Source organism: Phasianus colchicus, chromosome 6, assembly GCF_987193195.1.
Source record: "Phasianus colchicus chromosome 6, bPhaCol1.hap1.1, whole genome shotgun sequence".
Lineage (NCBI taxonomy): Eukaryota > Metazoa > Chordata > Aves > Galliformes > Phasianidae > Phasianus > Phasianus colchicus.
Genome location: NC_143441.1, coordinates 27,421,335 through 27,443,207, shown reverse-complemented (window position 1 = coordinate 27,443,207; position 21,873 = coordinate 27,421,335). Strand labels below are relative to the sequence as shown.

At 35.2% G+C, this 21,873-nt stretch overlaps 1 protein-coding gene across 1 annotated transcript in view; it reads right to left on the bottom strand.

Annotated features, from left to right (window-relative positions):
• Window positions 1-21,873, bottom strand: part of THSD7A (thrombospondin type 1 domain containing 7A) — a 193,127-nt gene that overhangs the window by 20,460 nt on the left and 150,794 nt on the right. Inside the window, exons 14-20 of the mRNA XM_090142742.1 lie at window positions 19,293-19,556; window positions 8,149-8,327; window positions 4,082-4,087; window positions 3,549-3,682; window positions 3,109-3,262; window positions 2,200-2,341; window positions 1,648-1,763 (exon numbers count right to left, since the gene is read on the bottom strand). Coding sequence (XP_089998868.1) covers window positions 1,648-1,763; window positions 2,200-2,341; window positions 3,109-3,262; window positions 3,549-3,682; window positions 4,082-4,087; window positions 8,149-8,327; window positions 19,293-19,556 — 995 coding nt within the window. The remainder of the gene's footprint in view (window positions 1-1,647; window positions 1,764-2,199; window positions 2,342-3,108; window positions 3,263-3,548; window positions 3,683-4,081; window positions 4,088-8,148; window positions 8,328-19,292; window positions 19,557-21,873) is intronic.

Genomic DNA, 21,873 nt, shown 5'->3' with positions numbered 1-21,873 from the left:
GTGATTAGATTAGTGAAAAGTGTATAGTACATATATATATGTTTTGATAACTTCTTCAACACTCTCCTCTTCTGACCCAGAAGGTCACAAGAGTTCACTAAAGAGTTTCACATCTTTAGACTGAAGGATCCAGTAAGACTGAAACAGCCTGGCTTTCTTGCTTATCAGGTTAACTGGTTTTACTCCTCACACTTATTGGATCAGTCTTTGACCTTGCTGTACCACTGCTTATACATCCAGAATTGAACACATCATCTTAACAGTGTGACTGGGGAGTGGATCAGATGCTTTACACAAGGATGTATCTCTACATGGTCCAGAAAATCAAAAAAGGTAAATAAAACTGTGTCACAGTAGCTGTTGTAAAGCAAGAACTCCAATTCATTGATGTCAATTCACCAATCATTTATGGCAAATAGTTTTTGAGACACCTGTATGTTATCTCTGTTGCTCTAGTTAATTCCTGGGTAATAAACTTTCATTTCTTTTGGAGCAGGATTGCTCCAGAGGTTTTCTGCAATGAGATTTCAGTGCAAAAAGTAACCATTTATTTTAAAGGTCGTTTAAATTCTTTAGTTAACAATAGGAACAATTGTTCCTAACAATAGGAACAATTTAAGGGCTTTTTGCTATAAGAACTATATTTATCCTAAGTACCTAATGAAGTACATGCTTTTTTTCTGATGAGATATTCATGTGGTTGGATATTTTATATCATGTTCTGGTTTTAATTAATCTATACTTCTTACAGAAAAGCCCACAAGGAACAATACTTTTCTTTCAATGTCTTGAAACATTAAAATAATGCATGAATGCATTCCTGTATTAATTTCATATAAAATTGCTGGTCAGTAACTAAACTCTGAAGTTTTTCCTAAGACATAAATTAACCAAATATTAGATTAGATTATAATCCCAAAATCTACATGCAAAGGATGAACTTGGCACAAAAGTAGGTACCAGTCTCAACTGAAAACTTCTGTTGTTTTCTCATTTTACTTCAAATTACTATCTCTATGTGACTGAAAACACTTAGAATGATGGAAAAATGCCAGAAAAAAAACAGTCCTGTCAAATTTGAATTTAATTTGAACATTTGCAATATGGCTCTTTCAAAATTTAAGGGTTCCTATCTGTTGACTAAACCTCTATACATGCTCCTATTTCATTAATACTTCCTTCATACTGCTCATTTTTTCACACTAGTCTGTGTACCTTTTGTGTTGCACAGCTGAATACATGAAGTTAACATTCAACCCAGCTGCAGAATGGCACGTGAGAAATATTTTCCAACACATTGAGTAAATGATTGATGCTGGCAGCTGTCCAAACCTCCATGCAGACATTATATCAAATTAGAATGATGATTAGTGTACTGATTAAGATTTATTGCCTTTATTCTACTTTATTAATTATTGTTTCTAAGTCATTTCCTTCAGGACATAATAATTAGCATACCTTCATGGAGGCACTTAAAAGGAAATTGTATAAAAATCACTGTTGATGGCACAGTTCATTTCAGAGATACTTAACAATCCATGAATAGTGTTGTGAAACAGCTGGCAATGACGGGTTATACGCTGTAGACTGTAGTTGGCTCAGCATTAATTAGCACCACTAGAAAGAATCTTACAGGTACCCACTCACCTCCTCACAGTACTTCAGGTCAACTGATTTGCCATCACTGCGAACACAATCGAGCATCCGCGTTTTGATTCCATTACCACAGACAGCCTTCTCACTGAGCTGACATGTGCTCCAGTCTGGAAATAAGGAATTCATTAGGATAGCAGACATTTTAGATAAAACTCATAATGATCCCATCTCCCATTTAATTCTAATTTTGTTGACATAAAATAATCCCCATAGCAGCTTTTACACATGCAATGCTCATGGAGGGAAACCAGCTGCTACTTGTTTTTGGAAGCAGGCAGTGTTCATATTCAATTCAATCTGCACAGATTCTGAGGAAGTAACAAAATGATAATTTAAATAAATTTCCTGGTGTTAAAGCATGCACCCTACATCCCAGCTGCAGTCTTCAATAATATTTTGTATGAATCAAACAGACTGCAACAGTCCTCAGTATGAGACTCACAGCTCTGGATAAGAAATAAAAAGCTGAAAAAACTATCCTGGAAGATGAATGGAACTAAGCCATAGTCTGATGATGTCACTAGATGATAAGACCACAAATACCTGTCACATTGTAGTCATAGTGGTAGCAGTTTTTGTTCAAAGTGCAGACTTCTGTCTCTGTGGCAGCAGGGCAAGACTTTCCTTCCATTGGTTGTCTCAGGGATTCTGATGACCTTTCACGGACACTGCTTCCATTGCATGGCTTGAAAGAGAAATTGGAAACATCTTGATATTATGGCACCCTGATACCTTTCCATGCAATATTATAACAACCTTTCAAGTAACCTTTTGACAGAATGTAAATTTAAAATAACAAGCTTGTGTTCTTGCCTATGAGAAATCATTTCCTTTTTACTTTAGAACAAATTTAATCTGCTGTTTAAATTTGGTACCAAGCAAGCTGAAATATCCTTTAATTGGATAACACCTTGGTATTTTCCCAACTAGTTCATATCTCAGTACTGTGCTTTGAAATGATTTCATTCACAAACAGGATATTTAGAGGCTCATTTTGCAAATGCCCTACTGCAATGCACTGGAGTCTGAATACTCAGAGGTCCTGGAACTTTTTTTATGTTTGAAGTTTTTGGCATTTTCTTTGGAGATTCCTGTCAGGAAGGCAAGAAAAGATCCAAAATCTTTCTGTGTTTAACTACAAACTTTGCTCTTTCCAGAAGAGTGACATTTTCAGTACACTGGCTACCTTCTGCTACAGAGAGGATCAAAACTAGGCAAAAACCACTGAAGAAGTTATTTCACCACACAGAACCCACCCATATGGAAGAATGTCCATTTGTGACATTTTTATTTATGAAGATGAACTTTTGGGAACAGTTTCACTGAATGAAAAATATCTGCACAGCTTTATTTGCATCTAAGCGTATGACAGTAAATACAGATATTTACATATGTACTTAGTGCTCAGTTCAGCACCTTAACACAGTAATTCATACATGATACACTTCTTACCAAAGAACAGCGAGACCATGATCCCCATTCAGACATAACACAGTCTTCTGGACATGGCAGTGTGCATTTTCTAGCACCAAGTGGCATCTCTTCAGGATCACACAGGTAGTCCTCTACAGTGTCAGAAGGACCATCCACAGTGTTCAGCATGCATCTGGAAAAAAAGAACTGCACATAAACTGCATTTGCCATGGATTTTGTGCAATGACTATAATCCATACTATGTTAAAACATTTTAACATTTCATCAGCACACAAAAAATAGAGTAATTGAATTAAGAGAATATTGATCTATGAAAACTCAAGTAAGCCAAAGAGACAAAAAGAATCTTTGATTATACAGATGACAGACATATTAAAAAATGCACAGAATGTAAATGTTCTTTGTTGATGACGTGCCAAGAGGTACTTTAGATTGAAAGAGGAACAATATTGTGTTACCTGACTTTTCTTGTTTGAACACCTTCTCCACAGTTCTCTTTTAAGTCCACATTGGTCACCTTGCAGACGCTCCAGGGCTCGGTAACCCATATATATTGGCTGCAGTCACTGTGGCATGGGACTACCTCGTATACCTGGAATCCACACTGAGTGTCAGTTTTCTTGCACACAATCAAGATAAATATGCAACAGAGATCATGCTGAGATATAAGCAAAAAAAGTTAGCGATCTTTCTGATAAGAATAACAAATGTAATTAATTTGACATCTATAGAACTTGCTGTTTTAAAGGCTGTAATAATAATATTGATAAAATACTTGATATAAATCTACAAGAACACCAGCACTAGTATTTTTTATAGATTTGAAAACAGACTTTGAATAACATCTTGTATAGTAATTTATATGTAAATTTTCTGTATGTTTTCTTAAAGAAACATTAGAGAGTAGAGAAAAACAAATAAACAATGGATGCGCTGAAGCACTACCAGGAAGCCCGTGTTAAGGTTATTTCACTATTTTAGAATCTCTTACCTGAGCCTGAAGAAAGTATTTTCATGGACCCAAAAGGAAAAGAAGAAAGATAAAAAGATTGATTAGAGTTAAACATAGGTACTTAAAAAGCATTCATTTTGTTTTCCTTACAAAACAATACTCTATGACTTCTGAAAAGCAAAACACATCATTTTTTTCCTCTTGGATCTTCCTTACTTTTTGAGGCATTTTTGAAGATGTACTCTTTGGAAGAAAATAGAAGTTTATAAAACATAACCACTAACAGTTATGTTACAGATCACTTAAAGCACCTTGCTTCAAAATTAGCTTATATCAGCTAACTTCACATGTTATTCTGGGTATTAGGTCAGTACAACAAGAATTTCTAGAGAATCTAAGACTTTGTTTTAAATAAGACACTGTTCGTTTCAGGAACACTATTTTGATAGAAAAACAGAACTGTTAGTTTACGAACCTACAATCAAACAGAATCCACAGAACAATGGATGTGCAGAGACAGAGATATCACTATGCAGTTTAACAGCCTATATACAAGAAAACCACAATAGTCAGCATATCTGTGCCTTCTGAGAATTATGCAGGCACTTACTCAGATGTGAAGATCAGTGGTATAGATGCACCTGGACATAAAGCTGTTGACCACAACCTTGTGGCTGTGATAATCCAACAAATTCTTCATCCACTGAACAGTCCATCCTTCAAATCTGTATCTTTCCAATTTAGAGATAAAGATGTGGGACGGTCTCAAAGGCCTTGCTCAAGTCCAGGTAAATGACATCTGTTGTTATTCCTTTGCCACCAATGCCATCATTCCATCACAGAAAGCCACTAGATTAGTCAGGCACGATCTGCCCTTTGTGAAGCTGTGCTGGCTGCCGTGGATCACCTCCTCATCTCATATGTACCTTAAGGTAGTTCCTAGGAAGATCTATTTCATGATCTTCCCAGGCACAGACATGAGGCTCACATGTCTCTAGTACCTCAATTTCTTAAAAATGGGAGCGATGTTTCCATTTTTCCATTCACCTGGGTCTTCTCCCAACAGCTGCAACTTTTCACACATGATGGACAGCAGCTTGGCAACTACATCAGCCAGCTCCTTCAGGACCCCGGGATGCACATCTTCTGGCCCCAGAGAGTCACAGACATTCAGTCTTATCAGGTGATCTCAAATCTGCTCTTCTCATAAAGTGACTGAGAAGAGGCACTTTATTTGTTTTGTTCAGGATTTCCAAAATTAAAATAGTGAAGCCTTAATTCATGAAAATGTCTGTATATATCTTGCTTTAGTTGACACAAGAAAAAATACATAAAACTTGTATATTCATGTATGTGCTTAGTGATGTTCTCCTAACCCTACCTGCACTTCTGTAACTATGACTGCAAGCCACAGCAACTGGTTAATGTAAGGAGTGCATACCCATCTGCTGGATGACTGAGAAAATAATACCTGGAGGCAAGGAGGAGAGGGATGCCCTTATCTTTTTATTTCCTGTAGCAATCTCAGATCAGTCTCTTCACTTGAAATCCTCTGAAGACCACTGATGCAATCTTATAATAATCCTGACTGTATATTGCTATGTCATATTACTATGACTTTTATCCTCAGAGAATGCAGAGTAAGCTGCACTCAGCTGGAGCATGGTTTGGGAACCACTCCAGCATGTATGACCCAGGAACACACAGGAGAAAATGGGCTAACTGAGACATCTTCCATTTTCTGTGCTCATTCTCCACCAAAAGTGTTGTGCATATGTTAGCCCTGATAGATGTTGAGTAACCAGCTCTTAAAACTTAACAACATCTTAAGCACTTTATTCGCACATTTCACTAGTCTTACCATTAGAAAAATTTCCCAAGGCTTAACCCAAATCTGCTTGCAGCATTCTAAGCCTACTGCTTTTTATTCTATTCATGATGGTCTTGGAAGATGGATTATTTCCTCCTCCTTTAAAAGAGCCTTTTATGTTCATGCTAGCAGACTGCCTGCATGCTCCCTACCATCTTCTCATCCATGAGCTAGACTACATACTGCAAGCTTTTCTCATAAATAATATTTCTTAGCTTTCTACCTATAGTATAACTCCTCTGTACGTCACATCCCCTATATCTAAGGCCACCAAAGACCCAATCTAACCACTATGTTATATATGTATGCATCAAAGCATATTTTATATATTTATATGTACATATAGTAACAATTATATGAAATAAATATTCTGAAGCTTCAGTAGTTTTCCATACAAATGAATGTTGGAATAGATTTAGATTAATTAACTAACTTGGTGTTCCTTGGTAATTAGAATGTAGGCACAACTCCTGAGTATTTCTGAGATGTCCAGAAAATGAATGTATTTTAAATTGAAAGATATATCCTCTAAATTTTTTGACATTACTATACTATACTATGTGTGTAACTCTCTCATGAAGTATGTGTGTATATATATATATATATACATATATATATATATATATATATATTTTTTTTTTTTTTACAGTAATTACATTATGAATCATCTATGATTATTTGGAAAACGTAAATTGCAACAAATCAAAACACCGGTAGAGGGCGATAGTGTTGCACATAAGAAGCCAACAGACCTTTAGCGAAATCACTTAGGTGCAGGAAAAAACGAGTCTGTTATGTTCTGTACGAGTATTAAAGAAATAAAAATATTTTTACATAGACTACATATTTTTTCCTGTTGAAACATATTCCTCTTAATCTAAATGATTCTTATGGGCTGATCCAAATTCAGCAAACACATTCTAGTCTGTGTTTTACTAGACCAGATCACAAACTTAGTTTATTAGTTGAAGTTTAATACATTTTTTATAAATTAAAATTAATTACATTCCCTAAAGCAGAAAATTAGAACAACAAGCCATTTCACTTTGTGGTAGCAAAATGTCAATAGGATAATATTAAGTACATGCATTTTATTCAAATGTAGATTGACATCACATTTACAGAGAAGATCATGTGGTCATTCAACATGCCTTTGCAAAGTAAATTAAATTCAACAACAGTATTAATATAAATCAACTTCAAAACTTGTAAGTTAATTGAGAAGGTTTGTTTTTTTTTTTTTTCTCCTTAAACTCTTCAAGTAAACAGGAGAACATGAATAACCATTTACCAATATACTGCACTATACTACAGCTTTACTTCACACCAGCAGTAGGTGAGCCATCAGACGAGCTCACCATGTTCTGTATCTGTAATGCCCCGTCCCTGGAAGTGTTCAAGGCCAGATTGGATGGGGCCCCAGGCAGCTTGGTCTAGTATTAAAAGGGGAGGTTGGTGGCCCTGCATGAGGCAGGGGGGTTGGAGATTCATGATCCTTGAGGTCCCTCCCAACCCTGGCCATTCTGGGATTCTATGATTCTGTGAACTTCAGGGGTTTGATTTGAATTAGTGCTAAACTTATTCCCACAGACTAAATGTTCATTCCTCATCAAAGCACTCCCAGTATGCTCTAAGATCATGTCTCTTGGCTTAGTATCACTTGAACAGGAATTAGTTTGGGCAGCCAGATTTTTCTCTATGAAAATCAATTGTGGTTATTGGGACAACATGGAGATTGACTTCAGAAGTACACTCCTGAACTGATGTGCCAGTGCAGGTATACTTGGAAGGTAAAGATCTAATTGATTAAAATGCCATAAAGGAAAATATTCTGGGTGTTTGAGGTATTTTTATTTATTTTCAAATCTAGCATGGTCTAGGATGCAAAGAATCTTAGGAGCTTTGGCATCTGTAATGAGAAATACTTCACCCATTGTTAAGAAATTATCTTCAGAAACTTGGTCTTCAGCATCTACATTAAAGATTATTTTATTGTCTCTACAGTTCAGATTACGTACTAAACTCTTGCAGATGATTGAACAATGAAGGCAGATTCTGTGCCAGCTGCGGAAATTTAAGCAATCTCGATCTTGTGCATCTGCCCCATATTTGTGTAGCCTTTTTACATATAGAAAAAAAAAAACAAACAAAAACCAACAAACCCAATAATACAGCTAAAAGGGTTTTCCGAGGTATGGAAAAACTACATCAGTAATGTAAGTAAAAATAAAATTACCTGATTGACGTGATCGAGCTTAGGACAGGGTCTTCCACCATTGTAGGGCTTTTCACGGAGCCATTTTGACCGAACTTTTACCCCACTTCCACAGGATTTACTACAGCGAGACCAATTGGACCACTCACTGAGCTTGCAGTCTGAAGGACATGGAATAATACAGGCTTCCTCAATATAACCTGTGTGAATGGAAAAAAAAAGTGAAATCTCTTCAGCATGTCATTCTGCCACTTGTCCCTGAAGCCCTCATCTAGTTCATTTAGATTGTCCAAAGTTTGACTTGACAGGACTGTGTGAATAGAGAGATTTCTTCATAATTAGGGCTAAATTAAATTCTGCAGAAAATTGACACATATAACTGGAGACTGTGATAGAGTAACAGCTGAGCATCCTCACTACTATCTGATTATGATTCACATTCATCAGATCTCAGCATTCAAAATTTCTGACAGCAACAGTGTAATTGACACTAACCCATCCCTTGTTTTATCATTCTTATACCGTGAAGCAATTTGTTTTTGAACAAAAGAAGGTTTAATTAAAAGCCTCTTCCATAACTGTAAAAAGTAAGCTGCAGTTATTATATATATATATATATATATATCTCCAACTGAATGAAAAAATTCATCTCTTGTCAGCACAGAGCAAGGGAACTTAACACCTTGTGACCTTTCTAAGGCTAGAAAAAGAGAGTGGTCTGCCACATTAATGATGTGCCGATTAACAACCATCTGCCCCCAGTAACACACTGAATAATTGCACTGAATGGAAAAGCAGATGTTTGGTTTGGATAAGTCATCAGCCTTGAGAGGCTGGAAAGGGGAAGAACATGGTCTGTAGGGAGTAACATGAAGCTTCAATTCACTGAGTAAGAGAAAATGTCTTTCTTTAAAAGCAACATATGCCACAGCTCTATGAAGTGTGTCATTTATGCCAATATTTACAGCAGAAGATACAAAACCTCAGCAAAAAAGTTGGCCTTTGCAGTATTTATACTACAATATTCTAAACTTTAATGACCTATCATCTTCCCTTTTCTGTATCACATCTTGAACACATTTACTGTTGGCAAATGTTGACTTTAAGAATAAAAAAAACCTTAGTATATATAAAAGTGAATTAAAATATTTAATAAACAGCTGGAAAATTAATACTTACATGGATAAGACAATTCTCAAATGACTGGCATAGTTACATATATTTCTCACATAACACAATTTTAAAAAATGATATTAAATACAATCACTGCCATTTTCATCTGAGCTGATCTTAGCAGCTTTGTTTTTAACTCATACTTCTAAATAAAGCTATCATTTCTCTTCCTAAGCAGCCAATTCCAAACAATCACTTGCAATATACAAAAAATCAAAACTCTTAAGAGATTTCATTTCTATATATCTACTTCCATCTGTTTCTATCAATTTGTGTTAATAAATGGCTTTTTTAAAACATACCGTAAAATTCAGAATATTTTATAGCCAAATTCAGATGATGGTTTTAGTCTAGCTAGTTCTCCTCTGCTTGGAACTTCTAGATATTTAAATAGTTTAAATACACATAGCCTGTCCTGAAAATGAGCATTGCAGAACTATTGTTTATTAAATGTATCTTCCTCAATATGGCCAGAATGCTATTAGCTTAAACTACAAGCATGTTCATTACGTATCTCTGGCCATTCGTTCAGTGATATTGTATGAAAGGTATACTGTGTTAGACAAAATATATTTTTGAAGATCATATCACTGCAAATCGGAGGTGGTGACACACTTCTCCCTGCAGCAGTAGATGCAAAATTGATTACATTTCACCTTAACTCACATGTCTGGGTTAGTCTTAGAAATCAGAGGTACCTGACTGCAAAGACATACTTTACACTGAACTTTCACTTCATAAATGTCCAGCTCCATATCTTCATCAGAAATCAGCATTCAACAAGCTTTCTTAGGTGCTACACAAAACCACGTATGCATACCATTAAGAAATTACAGAATGAAAATTCACAGCAGAAAAGAAATTAAAAGAAGTAAATAAAAGAAAAAAACAATAGTGATATTTACTGTCTAATGGAACTATCTGAAGATCTAAGTACTCTTTCTAAATTTGCTTGAGATTCTGATATGCTGCATTAAGTTTCAAAATAACTTCTTAAATTTCTGTACTGGAGAAACCTACAATAACACAATTATACCATTTAGCATTCATTAAATTTCTGCATCCGACAATGGTTTGATTTTTCAGTGTAAAGCCAGGAATTGGACATTAATACGCTTGTGCTTCCCTTGCAACTTGGAATATTCTATAATTCTATGGCCCTTTACATAAGGGACAGACTAAGGGAGAATGGTGGAAAGAGTAAATAAAGACAAGTAGATGGAGAAGGAAAATAAATAGCTGAGAAAATAGTAAAGAAAATTGTGAAGACAAATACTACATAGGAAGAGAAAACAAAGAAAAAGGAGAAAAGATATAGACATTCTGCCCAAAGCAATACCTTGGCAATGCACAAACAGAATGAAATTCCCTCAAGAATCTGCTCAGGTATCAGAGTGAAACAGAATGTTCCCACAAATAAAAACAGAGGACCAAAGGAAGAAATAATAATAATAATAAAACCACACTAATTTGGCATCTGATTTTTATTCTCTAGGTGATTTAATGTGTAGAATGAAAATGAAAAGACCCTTGTTATATCTGACATTAAAAAGTTTCTGGCGTACTCATTCTTTGGTATCTTTTCTTCCTTTCAGGCACTTCACTGTTTCAGCTTAAAAATCTATTTAGCATCTAGCTATGCCCCTGGACTCCCCTGGAACCTAGGCAGAAGCAGACTTCAAATTGCTTGCAGATATTTCCTTAACCAAGAAAGATGACTGAATATTAAAAGTTGCATGCTGCAAATGACATATTGTGCTCCATTTCCTATTCTTCTAATGCCACTTTTCAGAAAATGTTTCTCCAAAGCAAGCCATCACCTCAGATGCCTTCTGTACATCTAATGTCAACATATCTTAAAATTTTAGTATGAATAAGGATAATAATCTCCAGAAATTCATAGCAATCACCCACAAATCAAAGAAAACTGATGTTCAGGAAGTTTGAAAAATGTATACTCCTTTTTTTGTTTGCTGGTTTGCCTGTTTTCCTTTAGAGCAGGGCTGATTTTAATATATTTCTAGTACTTGTATTTGTAAACTTGGACCATTCTGTAAACATTTTAGTGAGAAGAGAGTATACTGTCATATAGGAGAATTACACTTAAAACTACAGAAACATTAAAAAAAAAAAAAAAAAAAAAAGACATGCAAATGAGACTAGTGATGCAGTACACAGTTCCTAATGTGATAAGGACATAAATGGGGCCTTTTTTCAGTTTTCAGCCTTGTTCCTACTGATTTAATCATCCTTGAGAGGGTGCAACTTCTATTAAACACTGTAAAAGCATATTAAAGAAACAGTTTGCTAAAGCCTGAGGGCAGAGGGATGTCTATGTGGTGGAATATCACACAATTATATCACACGTTCAGGTTGTGTAATACAATTACAGCAAATTGCATGCTAGAGCCTTGAGGTTTAAAGAACGAGAAAAAACAGGACAGATGCAGAGAGAAGAAAAAAGAATGAAAGCAGGGAAGTGGCTGTGAAGAAAAACAGAAGAAAGTAAGAAGATGAAAGACGTGAAATAGCAGACCAACACAGCAAAGACTAAAGATATATGCATTGGATATCTGCAGTTCATGCCCTGCCTGCTGTTTATTGTCCTGCTGACTTTCACAGCACATTTCCTTTATCTCTTCATATTCTTTGCAACATATGAAGACTGAAAAGATGAAATCTTGGGATACTGTGGTACATAGCCTTCTGTCTGTAAAGTCTTTTTCCCAGTGCAGTAGTTTCTCAATTTTTTCAGCTCCTATCAGTTGAACTTTACAAGGCTACAAAATGGTCAGTTGTCTACTATGAATGAGAACATGGATATTCTACCATTAAAGATTTGATACTAAGCCACAATTTAACAAATGCCTTAAACTGCAAAGAGTATGAACTGCACTTGTTATTAAAATGGAATTGCTTACTGCCCCATTGCTAACTGGTAACAAAACCTGCAGTCCTAGAACAAGTAATTAACAGACGTGCTGGATAATTTCCAATGAGGAACTTTAATGGACTGTACACTTTGTCTAATGACAAAGCAAGTTAGGTAGGTTAGATTCCAAGTTTCCCCAGACAAACTATAATTCGCAATGTATAAGTACAGACCAGCTACTTATGTTGAAGAATGCAGACATAAAGAACATCATGGAAAGTCTTTACATTTACTCTTTTGTCCTTAGGACTGCCAGAATTCTGTTCTTGCTTTCAAAAATAAAAAGTTATGCTGTTTCCAAGAAAAAAACTGCAATGTCAAAATAATGATTTATGTTCTTCAGCATAGTTTTTTGGGTCTTTTTTTGTGCAGTGTTTTGGTGTTCTTTTGTCTGATTGGTTAGTTGGTTTGTGTTTTGCTTCTTTTTGCGCCATGAAATACAAAGTTCTAGGATTCTATCTTCCAGGACAAAAAAAAAACCACAAAACAACACCAAAAACAAACCAAACAAAAACAACCAAACATAATGTCTCCTCCCCAACACCTGAAAAATAAAGCAAAACAATCCAAACCCACAAAATCTCATGACTGTTTGCATTTCAGCTGTAACAGGATTTTGCAGGATTACATTTTACAGGATGAAAGTTACAACTGAGAGCATTCATACTTCTGCCTATCCATGGAAAAACATACTGCACTTCATACGATTATTTATTTTTTCAGAACTGCTCTTTCAAAACCTCAAAATCTGAGGACAATTATTAATGCCTAACCAGCATTTCTGTCTCTGGTGAACTAAACATGGGTTTTTGTGTTGATGGGTGACTGCCTCACAATTGCTGTGCTGTTGACAGACCAAACATGCTGGCACTATAATGCAGAGGCCCATGCTAGAAACTGCAGTGCGGGGCAACAGGTAGTACATATATTCCAAGAGAATACATAACAGGACAATCACAGCATCCTATATGCGAAAAAAATATTGGAAGATATATATGCTATGAAACTACAACGTACCCTAATAACAGTTTGAGAACCTAAACATACTGCCATATTGGATTATAAGCTCTTATGGGAAATATATGAATTTTAGAACAAACACTCAACAGAAAGTCTCACACTTATTTTTTTTGTTGGCAATTTTGTATTGCTTCAGGTTAGAATATTGGAAGCGTACAAAAAGATTTTTCAAAGTCCTAATACAAGTGGATATATCAAGTTCTAACTGTTGTCTTATACAACACAGACATTGTTATAAACTACAAGATTTTACTATCACACACATAAGCAATTAAATACAAAATTTCTTGATTCACATGGATATTCCTAGCATCTGTTGTAAAAGTATTCACTGATACACAGATATTCCTCTCTAATCCCCTGCATAAGCCTTGTAGCCATGGAGGGCTTTGTAGAATCAGCACAAATCAATGCATCTCATTTAATTAACGCTAAAGGGGGAAATAACCTCACACTAATAAGGCAAGGCAGCAGACAAACTATCCTGGACTGGTTGACTGTGCCTAAGGTCTTAGCAGTAAACTGACATGAATTAAGAAGGGTAATACGACCTATATAAAAATGCTGCATCTGTTTGCCATGCTACTATGCCTGGCTTTGCTACACACACGCAAATGCAAACTCTTCTCAGCTTATGTGGGTCATGATTTGTAATCTATGATGGAGGAAAACAAAATATGGTTGAATAAACATTATAGTTCATAAGCATGGCAGTAACCTCCTTCTGATTTCATCAATACAAAAAATCCACAATATGCTTTAAAGGGAACAGAAGACGACTGTTTTGATTTTCTTCACGAACATATAAAAACATACTGCTGGAAGACACCTGTTGTTATTCACAGAACTCTAGTACAGTAGCAATGATAGGGATAAAGCGATGAAAAACAACTGCTGCTTTTCTAATGGAAAAAAAAGCCCCACAAAATCTCTCACATAAGTATTAAATCAACTGTACATTTTTTTAATTTGTCCAGTAAAATTACCAAAGTAGGAATGAAACAAAGCAGAAATCAAAGAAAGAACAATGTATATGTCTTCCATTGAAGAGACCAGCTAAACAACAGGTCATTTCAGCTGACAATGCCACAGCTGCTGTCAAGCGTCAGCTGTTAGCTTCTGCTCACTTACTGCAGAACTGATATTACTGACAAATACAAAATCAGAATTTTTAAATGGCTGCTGAATGGTACTAACTCCTTTATCAATAAATGTAGCTCAAATTTGGAAAAACAAATGAAAGGAAAATCAATTTATTAGACATATGTAATAGTAGGAAAAAAAAAAAAAACATTGGATAAAAACAAAATACAAAAAAGCATCTTGTCCTTCTGCAGCTGAAACTTAAGACTGTTTTCAGCTGCTCGGGATTTGTTTTGAACTACTTTCTAATCTACAGAAAGCTAAGGACCTTGTTCAGAAGGACTTTTCACCCTACCCCTTCACTATTCACACCTCACAGCAACAAGAGTTAAATAATATTTAATGATGTTTTACCTTTCCTTGTCTCAGAGTTATGGTCATTCCTGAGTTTTTGACAAACCTGTTCATACTTGTTTCATAGGTGCACTCAAATTCTCATATATTACTGCACAAAGTCTCTTACAAGTGTAGTAATATAGGGGTCTTCCTTGTGTTATACCCTTCCTTTAGCTCCTCAGCTTCTGTGAAACTCAGTTATTTCTTCCCGAATCTTTTGAACTGAAATGTGTCAAGCAGTAAAAAAAGCTCTGAAGTATTTACTTCTCTGTTCTTGTTCACCTTTGCTTTTCTGAGGAAGATTGATTATAAACAAACACATTGTGCATTTTCTTTTTGGCAGTGCAGAGCAGGTCTGTCTTTTGACTCTTCCCACTCAAAACAGCATGACTTGCAATGCAGACTTATTCATGGCTTCATAAATTTACATGGCAATACTTTGACTTTCTTATGTCTTTTCAGTATACCACATGACATATTCCATGATATATTAAAAACACCAGTGTGGGGTCAGTTGGTCCCTTTTGTCAGATTTAGAGGACGCTGTCATAGGTGAAGTACAATTATCTCTATATTCTATCTCATTATTTCACAGTGTCAGGAGATAACAAAAGTTCAAGTAAAAGTTGTGCAATACAAAAAAATAATCCTTAAAACATCATCTTTATTTCTTTCTTAATTCAAGCTGATTTGCAAAATCATATCCCATTTGTGATTATATACTGTACTACTTTGAAAAGAAATAACATATTCATAAGAACCAACAGTGAAACTGATTTCTGAACAAAGCAGATAACATCGCAGAAAAGCCTTATTCTTCTTTGGACCAGTTATAAAATTAGTGAAAAATTCACTTCTATCAATGCTATCATTTCTGCAGGGAAATAAACAACTTTGTTAGAATTTACAAAAATAACCCAAGCAAGTTTGAGTTATGAGACCTGTCAAGTTTAGCTTGAAAACCTAAAAGTAGATTGATGGGAAGCCACAAGGCACTTTTATTTGCTAGCAGGTGGGATAACCATTTTGATACCACAGAAGTCCCTTGTTGATTTGGCATAAAATAGCTTTTATGTTTGTTCCTAAAGACAAAAAAAATACAGCACGCTGAAATCTAGAGATGATGTCAAACTAAAGAACTGTCATACAGCAAGGGCATGAAAACAACAAGAAAACATCATAAATGTTGAAAAGAGATAAAATAAGATTTAACTGGCAAAACAGCAACTTATACATTTTGAGAAAAATAAAACAAATCATTGGAACATAATCCATGAATACAAAGCAGATATTCAGAAAAGGTAGTGAACACACACTGAAATTAGATTGAAACATCTATGTCATCTGTCCTAGCCCCTTTGTAACTGCAAAAATATGCTAAATCTGAAAAATGCTGAAGGCAGACAATAAATTAGATAACCCTTAGAAATAGTATGTACTGTGGTTATGTGCGATATCTATCAGTGATAGAGTGTTGTTCTAAAAGAGCTACTGAAAACTGTAATTTTAACATCAGTTTAATTCCTTAGCATCAAAGTCAGTTTAAATATCTTATTTCCTGTGCACCTGAAATACCTGTCAGGTAATTTTAGGATGCACAAACAACAGCAATTCCAAGTTTCACCTGCCCATATGTTACAACATAGATAAGATAGAGGCACTCCTTCAAACGGAACTGATGAGGAAATGCACATAGATGCCTTGTGCCTGACCTAATCAAAAGCATGTAATGCATTATGGAAAAATTAATAATCAAAGAATAACAAAAACAAAATCCTATGCAGAAAAAACAACACAACAACTGCAATAGCAAACAAACAAACAAACAATATCAAAACATCAAAGGATTCTAGCTTTCCATCCCACAATAATCACAGCAATGACTCAAAAACATTTCCAGTTTACAAAGAGAGCAAAAAGAGATTTCAGATCTTCAGTCAGAAAAATGGGAGAAATGAAAACTGTAAAAAGAAAAAGAAAATACAGCTATGTTGTTTTATAATTTGGGAAGATTCTCTCTGGAGCCTACTAGTGCTAATGGCATGTAAACTGTAACACTGGGTATAGTAAACATAGTAACAATATGTTGTCAGTAGTTATTTCACTTATTGTGGTCACTGTGTGTGTAGAGGACATTAACTGATAAAATCCATTAGACTGGAAACTGTCATCATAAAGAGTTATAACGGTAAAGAAAGATGGCTGAGAAATTTTTAATTCCTCCCTTTTCACTCTCTGATTCTTGCTATGGAACTTCTTTGGTTTTTATTATTAACATTATTATTAGTTATATTATTTTATTTATATTATTATTAAATTATATTATTTTAATTTAAGCTCTGTTTTAAGCTACTTGCTGCTATTAAAATTATTGAAAAATAGAAACACAGTGAGCTCAAGTTATGTTGTGCAAAACCTGAGTCTGTAACATCCTGAGAAAATTCTGCATTTCACAGGAAAATGGTTTGGGATCTGGATTAGCCAAACTTCTCACCACCACTCCTGCATGTGTTTTTACTTCTCTTTATGAGTGTAGTGCAAAACAGAAAACAGATATTCAAGTAACTTCCCATTCCATACCACTGTGGCCAGATACTGCATGTGCACTGCCAGGGTTTCAATGCAACTAAGTCCATGTCTGTTCTACATAAAAGAACAATTTCCACCTCTGTTTGCAAGTTACGTAAAGCAGCACATTACTTACTGTGCACAGCACCTACAGTTTGATCTTGGACAGACAACCTCTATTTTCCTTACATTTTTCCTGGACTACTGTCACAAAACCTGATAGCCACATTCTTCAAGTCAACAGTGATTACAGACATTAGGCCATCAGATCCTCTGTATTCCCATAGACTTCCATTCTTTCACTATTTTCCACTTTTCACTGACCAAGGATGCTCTGGCCTCAATGCTGAAAGAATACTACTTTCCCACATGGGGTCACATTTAGTTAAAGACAATCAATGAAGAAATTGTATTTTGGTGACTTCTGAACAGTTCAGATTGTTTCACAGCACTTTTTTCAGCTTTCCCTACGAATCTTTTGAAAAGCGTTCTGATTCCGTCAGGATAACCACCAAACACAGGCAGAACTGCGCTCATACAGCTGCTGGTCATTACAGATGGCTATTTTTTGGTCCCACAAAGAATGCAAATAGTCCCAGTCAGAATGAGAATGTGTAGGATGTACTTTTAAAGCTATAAAAAAAGACAAAATTGGTCCTTGTGGACCTCAACACACAGAGCAAACAGCTGAGAATTTAACTAAACAATATGATATGTACTCAGAGAGATTTTCTTTCCTATGAGAGTTTAAGATCTAGGTATTTTTTTTCAGTGATTCCAAAATGAGACATACATAAAATAACACACTGGAAAAAAATAAGCCAAATTCAAATTTTGGATATATTAAAAAAAAAAAAGTTTTTTTTTCCTTTGGTATACATTAACAGCACCAAAAATAAAAATAAAAGAATATTTATTAAAAGTAAAAAGAGAAAATTCTTCACAAAATTATCTTCAAAAAAGCTTTGCTTTGAGACATTAAGTGTATGCTTACTTTTCTATCTAACCACAAATATGTCTCAGCTTAGATTCATACAGTCAGGAGACTGTATTGGACCCTTGCTCTACACGGGAATTAACAGCATTAATTCATAAGATCCCCTTAAGAAATTTCAGTATTTTGTTATTAACTATTTTAACTTCATTCAGGTAAAGAAATAAAATTTCTGATACCTTAATTTAACATTATTACAATATATGTACATGCAAACTAAACTTACATTGACCTCTGAATGGCACCCAGCTCTTCAAACCAATAGTTCAGATACACTTCTGCACTGCAAGCAGGAGGACAGATGAACACAGAAACTCTAGTGATGAAAATTAGCACATTTCTGGCTCACTGAAAATCAGAAAGTGCCAATTTTGATCCTAACGCTACAGATGCACCCATTTCAGGAAGGTAAGTGTTCTCTCCAGGAGCAACATGAATACAAGGACTATAAAGTCCTTAAGCAACCTACATTTCCACATGACAGAATTACACAGAAATAGTGTTATGTGTATCAAAGTATATCTATTAAGAAGCTGAGGAGGGTAGAAAGGGTAGAGACAAGGCTATTTAAGGGGATTAGAGCTATCTAAAGATCCTGTGTTTATTCAAATTCATGGAAATAATTTTCACCTTTCTCAAAACAGTCCTGTGCTGTCTCTGTTTATTTTTTAAGGATTTGACCCTCCTAAGTATTCTTAAATTTGCAAGAACAGTTATCAGCAAAAACGATAAGATTTTCCCTTCATTTCTTAAAATACCTAGTTACTAATTTACTATTACTTAATTTTAAATACTACACTGTAGCAATCAGTACAAAGTTTATTGTTTTGTGATCATCACTGAAATGTTTTTTCAGAAACATACAAAACGTGCACTGTGTTTGAAGATATCTTGTGACAAAAATCTCCCTAAGCAATAAATATCAATCTGCTAATTCTACCTGTTCAGATACAAATGGAACAGATACGTAAACAGATGAAAACAGAGATCTTTAAATACCATGACTGTTGCATCGCGATGTTTCCACAAGTCTACTGTTCTGATCATAGCATGCCATGGCCTGGTAACGATAGCCTTGTCCACATTCCTTAATGTCTCCTTGCACCTTCATTCCCAGCAATACTTCCACTTTGCCCTCTGGTAAAATACAGTCTGACCAATTTCCCACAGGCTGAGCGCTGTATTTATCACATGGACAAAACTGATTCTCAATAAGAGGATATAACTGAGAATTTCTGCATTTATCTTTTTTCTTACTTTTTCCTAGAAAGAAGAAAAAAAATATTTTAGAAAGTTTGTATCAGTTTACATCCACAAAAAATTTCATTTATCCATCCTTAAGACAATTCTTCCAACAAAGATAAACCGCAGGCTAAAGTTTGCAAATTTAAGTGCTTTAAATCAAATATGCATTCCCCAAATTAGTTAGATTAATTCTTTTTCTTTAGGTTAATGACTTTTATTTCCTAAGGAATTAATGCCTAGAGTCTGTACACAGGTAATGTTCTTTAAAGATAAAGTCATATATTTGTGTTTACTTTGGATAAATGTTCTTGTGGGGTATGTTTTTAAAAAGATAGTAATTAAACAAATATATGATTTTTCCTCTACTAAGGGAAAAAAAGCAATGTGCAGTTCAATAAATAACAAATTCTCTCTGGAAATACTTTCTAAAGCAGAAGAAAATTGCAAGAGGAAGTAATATACAGCTTTGTCACAGTAGTACCTTTTTTCAAAATGTGAAAACACTTTGATTTCACTACCTGCTGTCATACATCCATTAATAATTACCATTCCTATGAATTAAAAAGCTCCTTCTGTGAAATCATGTTTTTCTCCTAATCTGATTTTCCTTGTTTAACTAAGTGTACCTATCCACCCATCTCCATACCCCACTAAATTTACTTGTAATCTACTCTATGATAAAGTTTGGTCTATTTTCCTTTCCATATAAAACAGCTTATGAAATAAATGTAAAAGTGTTTGTAGAACAGATTTTATGCTATCATATTCTTTCTGAAACTGCGAATGGGCACCCCCCCTTAGCTAGCTTTCCTCCTCCACAGACTACACAGACTAATTGGCAAATAGTGCTGTGACACAGGCCTAGTCTTACACATCAGGTTTCACTTACAACTTGAAAATAGAACAGTTTTGTGTTTTTTTTTTTTTTTTTCTCTCTTCATTTCATGCAGAAGTAAAAGAGCAGGTTTAAAGAAAGAAATTGAAGAAAAAGTGTTTTTCAAAGTGGCAGTGTGTCTATCACGTGGAGCAAGTAAAAGGTTCTGGATAAGGATTAAATATTATTGGAAAACTTTTTATTCTGTTAAGTACAACCTCAAGAAATTTCAAGGGACACCACTGTCTCAAACACACAGAGCATCACAAGACAAAGCATCTGCAATAATGAGAAAAATCACCCAAAAAAGAGTATTCTCAGTAGCGGCAAAAATAAGGCAGAAAATTAAGCAGAAGGCAACAGAAGTGAGAACATAAAGAACTCTAAAGAAAAAATATTTAGCTAGGGGAAGGACTGGCTTAATCATAAATTTAATATTCAATGCAGATAAGAAGTCAAAAGAGGTAAACTAAAGCTTAAGAATAAAAATGCGATTCTATATCAAGAGGCTAAAAAGAATTCAACTGCTGCAGCAACTCTATGGCAACAAAACATAATTCAAGAGGGGATTCTTGGTGTAGCCAATACCAAGAATGAGAAAGAGTACTTGATCATGTTAAAGATAAATGATTGTTCTCTCACCAACCTGAAATATATTTTTTTTAAAAAAAGTCAAATCTGGGTTTTCACAAGATTTTCTAAGAGAAGATCCAGGAAAATTTCAACAAATGTTTTACTTTTCCATTTACAGTTTGCAAGAAGAAACAAAACCCCAAAAAGCAGGCCTAATTCAGACTCGTGAAAATTCAACCTGGTTAGACAATGCTCCCAAGATATAGCTTGCTTATATAATTATTGATGCTGAAGAATCAAAGCAAATTGCAAACCTGCTCCCTGAACTCTTAGCTTACACAATACATGTAAATCAAGTGCAAACAACTGAAAAGGTCTATTGCCACTCTGTTTTTCATCATCAGTTTCTTCAGTGAGAAAACACTGAGAGAGCTGGAACTGTTCAAGCCTACGGAAGATGAACCTAAGTGGGAATATTATAAGTGTCTATAAATACCTGAACATCAGTGATGCTCAGCGCTAGGACAAGAGGCAATGGATACAAACTGTAACACAACAGGGAACCTGGCCATCAGGAAGCACTTCTGTACAGTGCGGGGGGTGAAGCACGGGTGCATAGAGAGGCTGTGGAATCATCCTCCTTGGAGATATTCAGAAATTGTCTGGACGTTGCCCTGGGCAAGCGCTTCTAAAAGGCAGGAGGGTTGGAGAAGGGACCTACAAGAAGCCCCTTCCACCTACAACCATTCTGCAGTTCTTTGAATCTTCCTGACCCTGTGCAAAGAGGCAGGCTGCAGAATCAGAGTGCAGAATAAATAAAGTATAAAAAACTGTTAAATAACAGACAGTTATGTCTCTATTGGTGTAAAGAGGGCTCATCAAAAATGC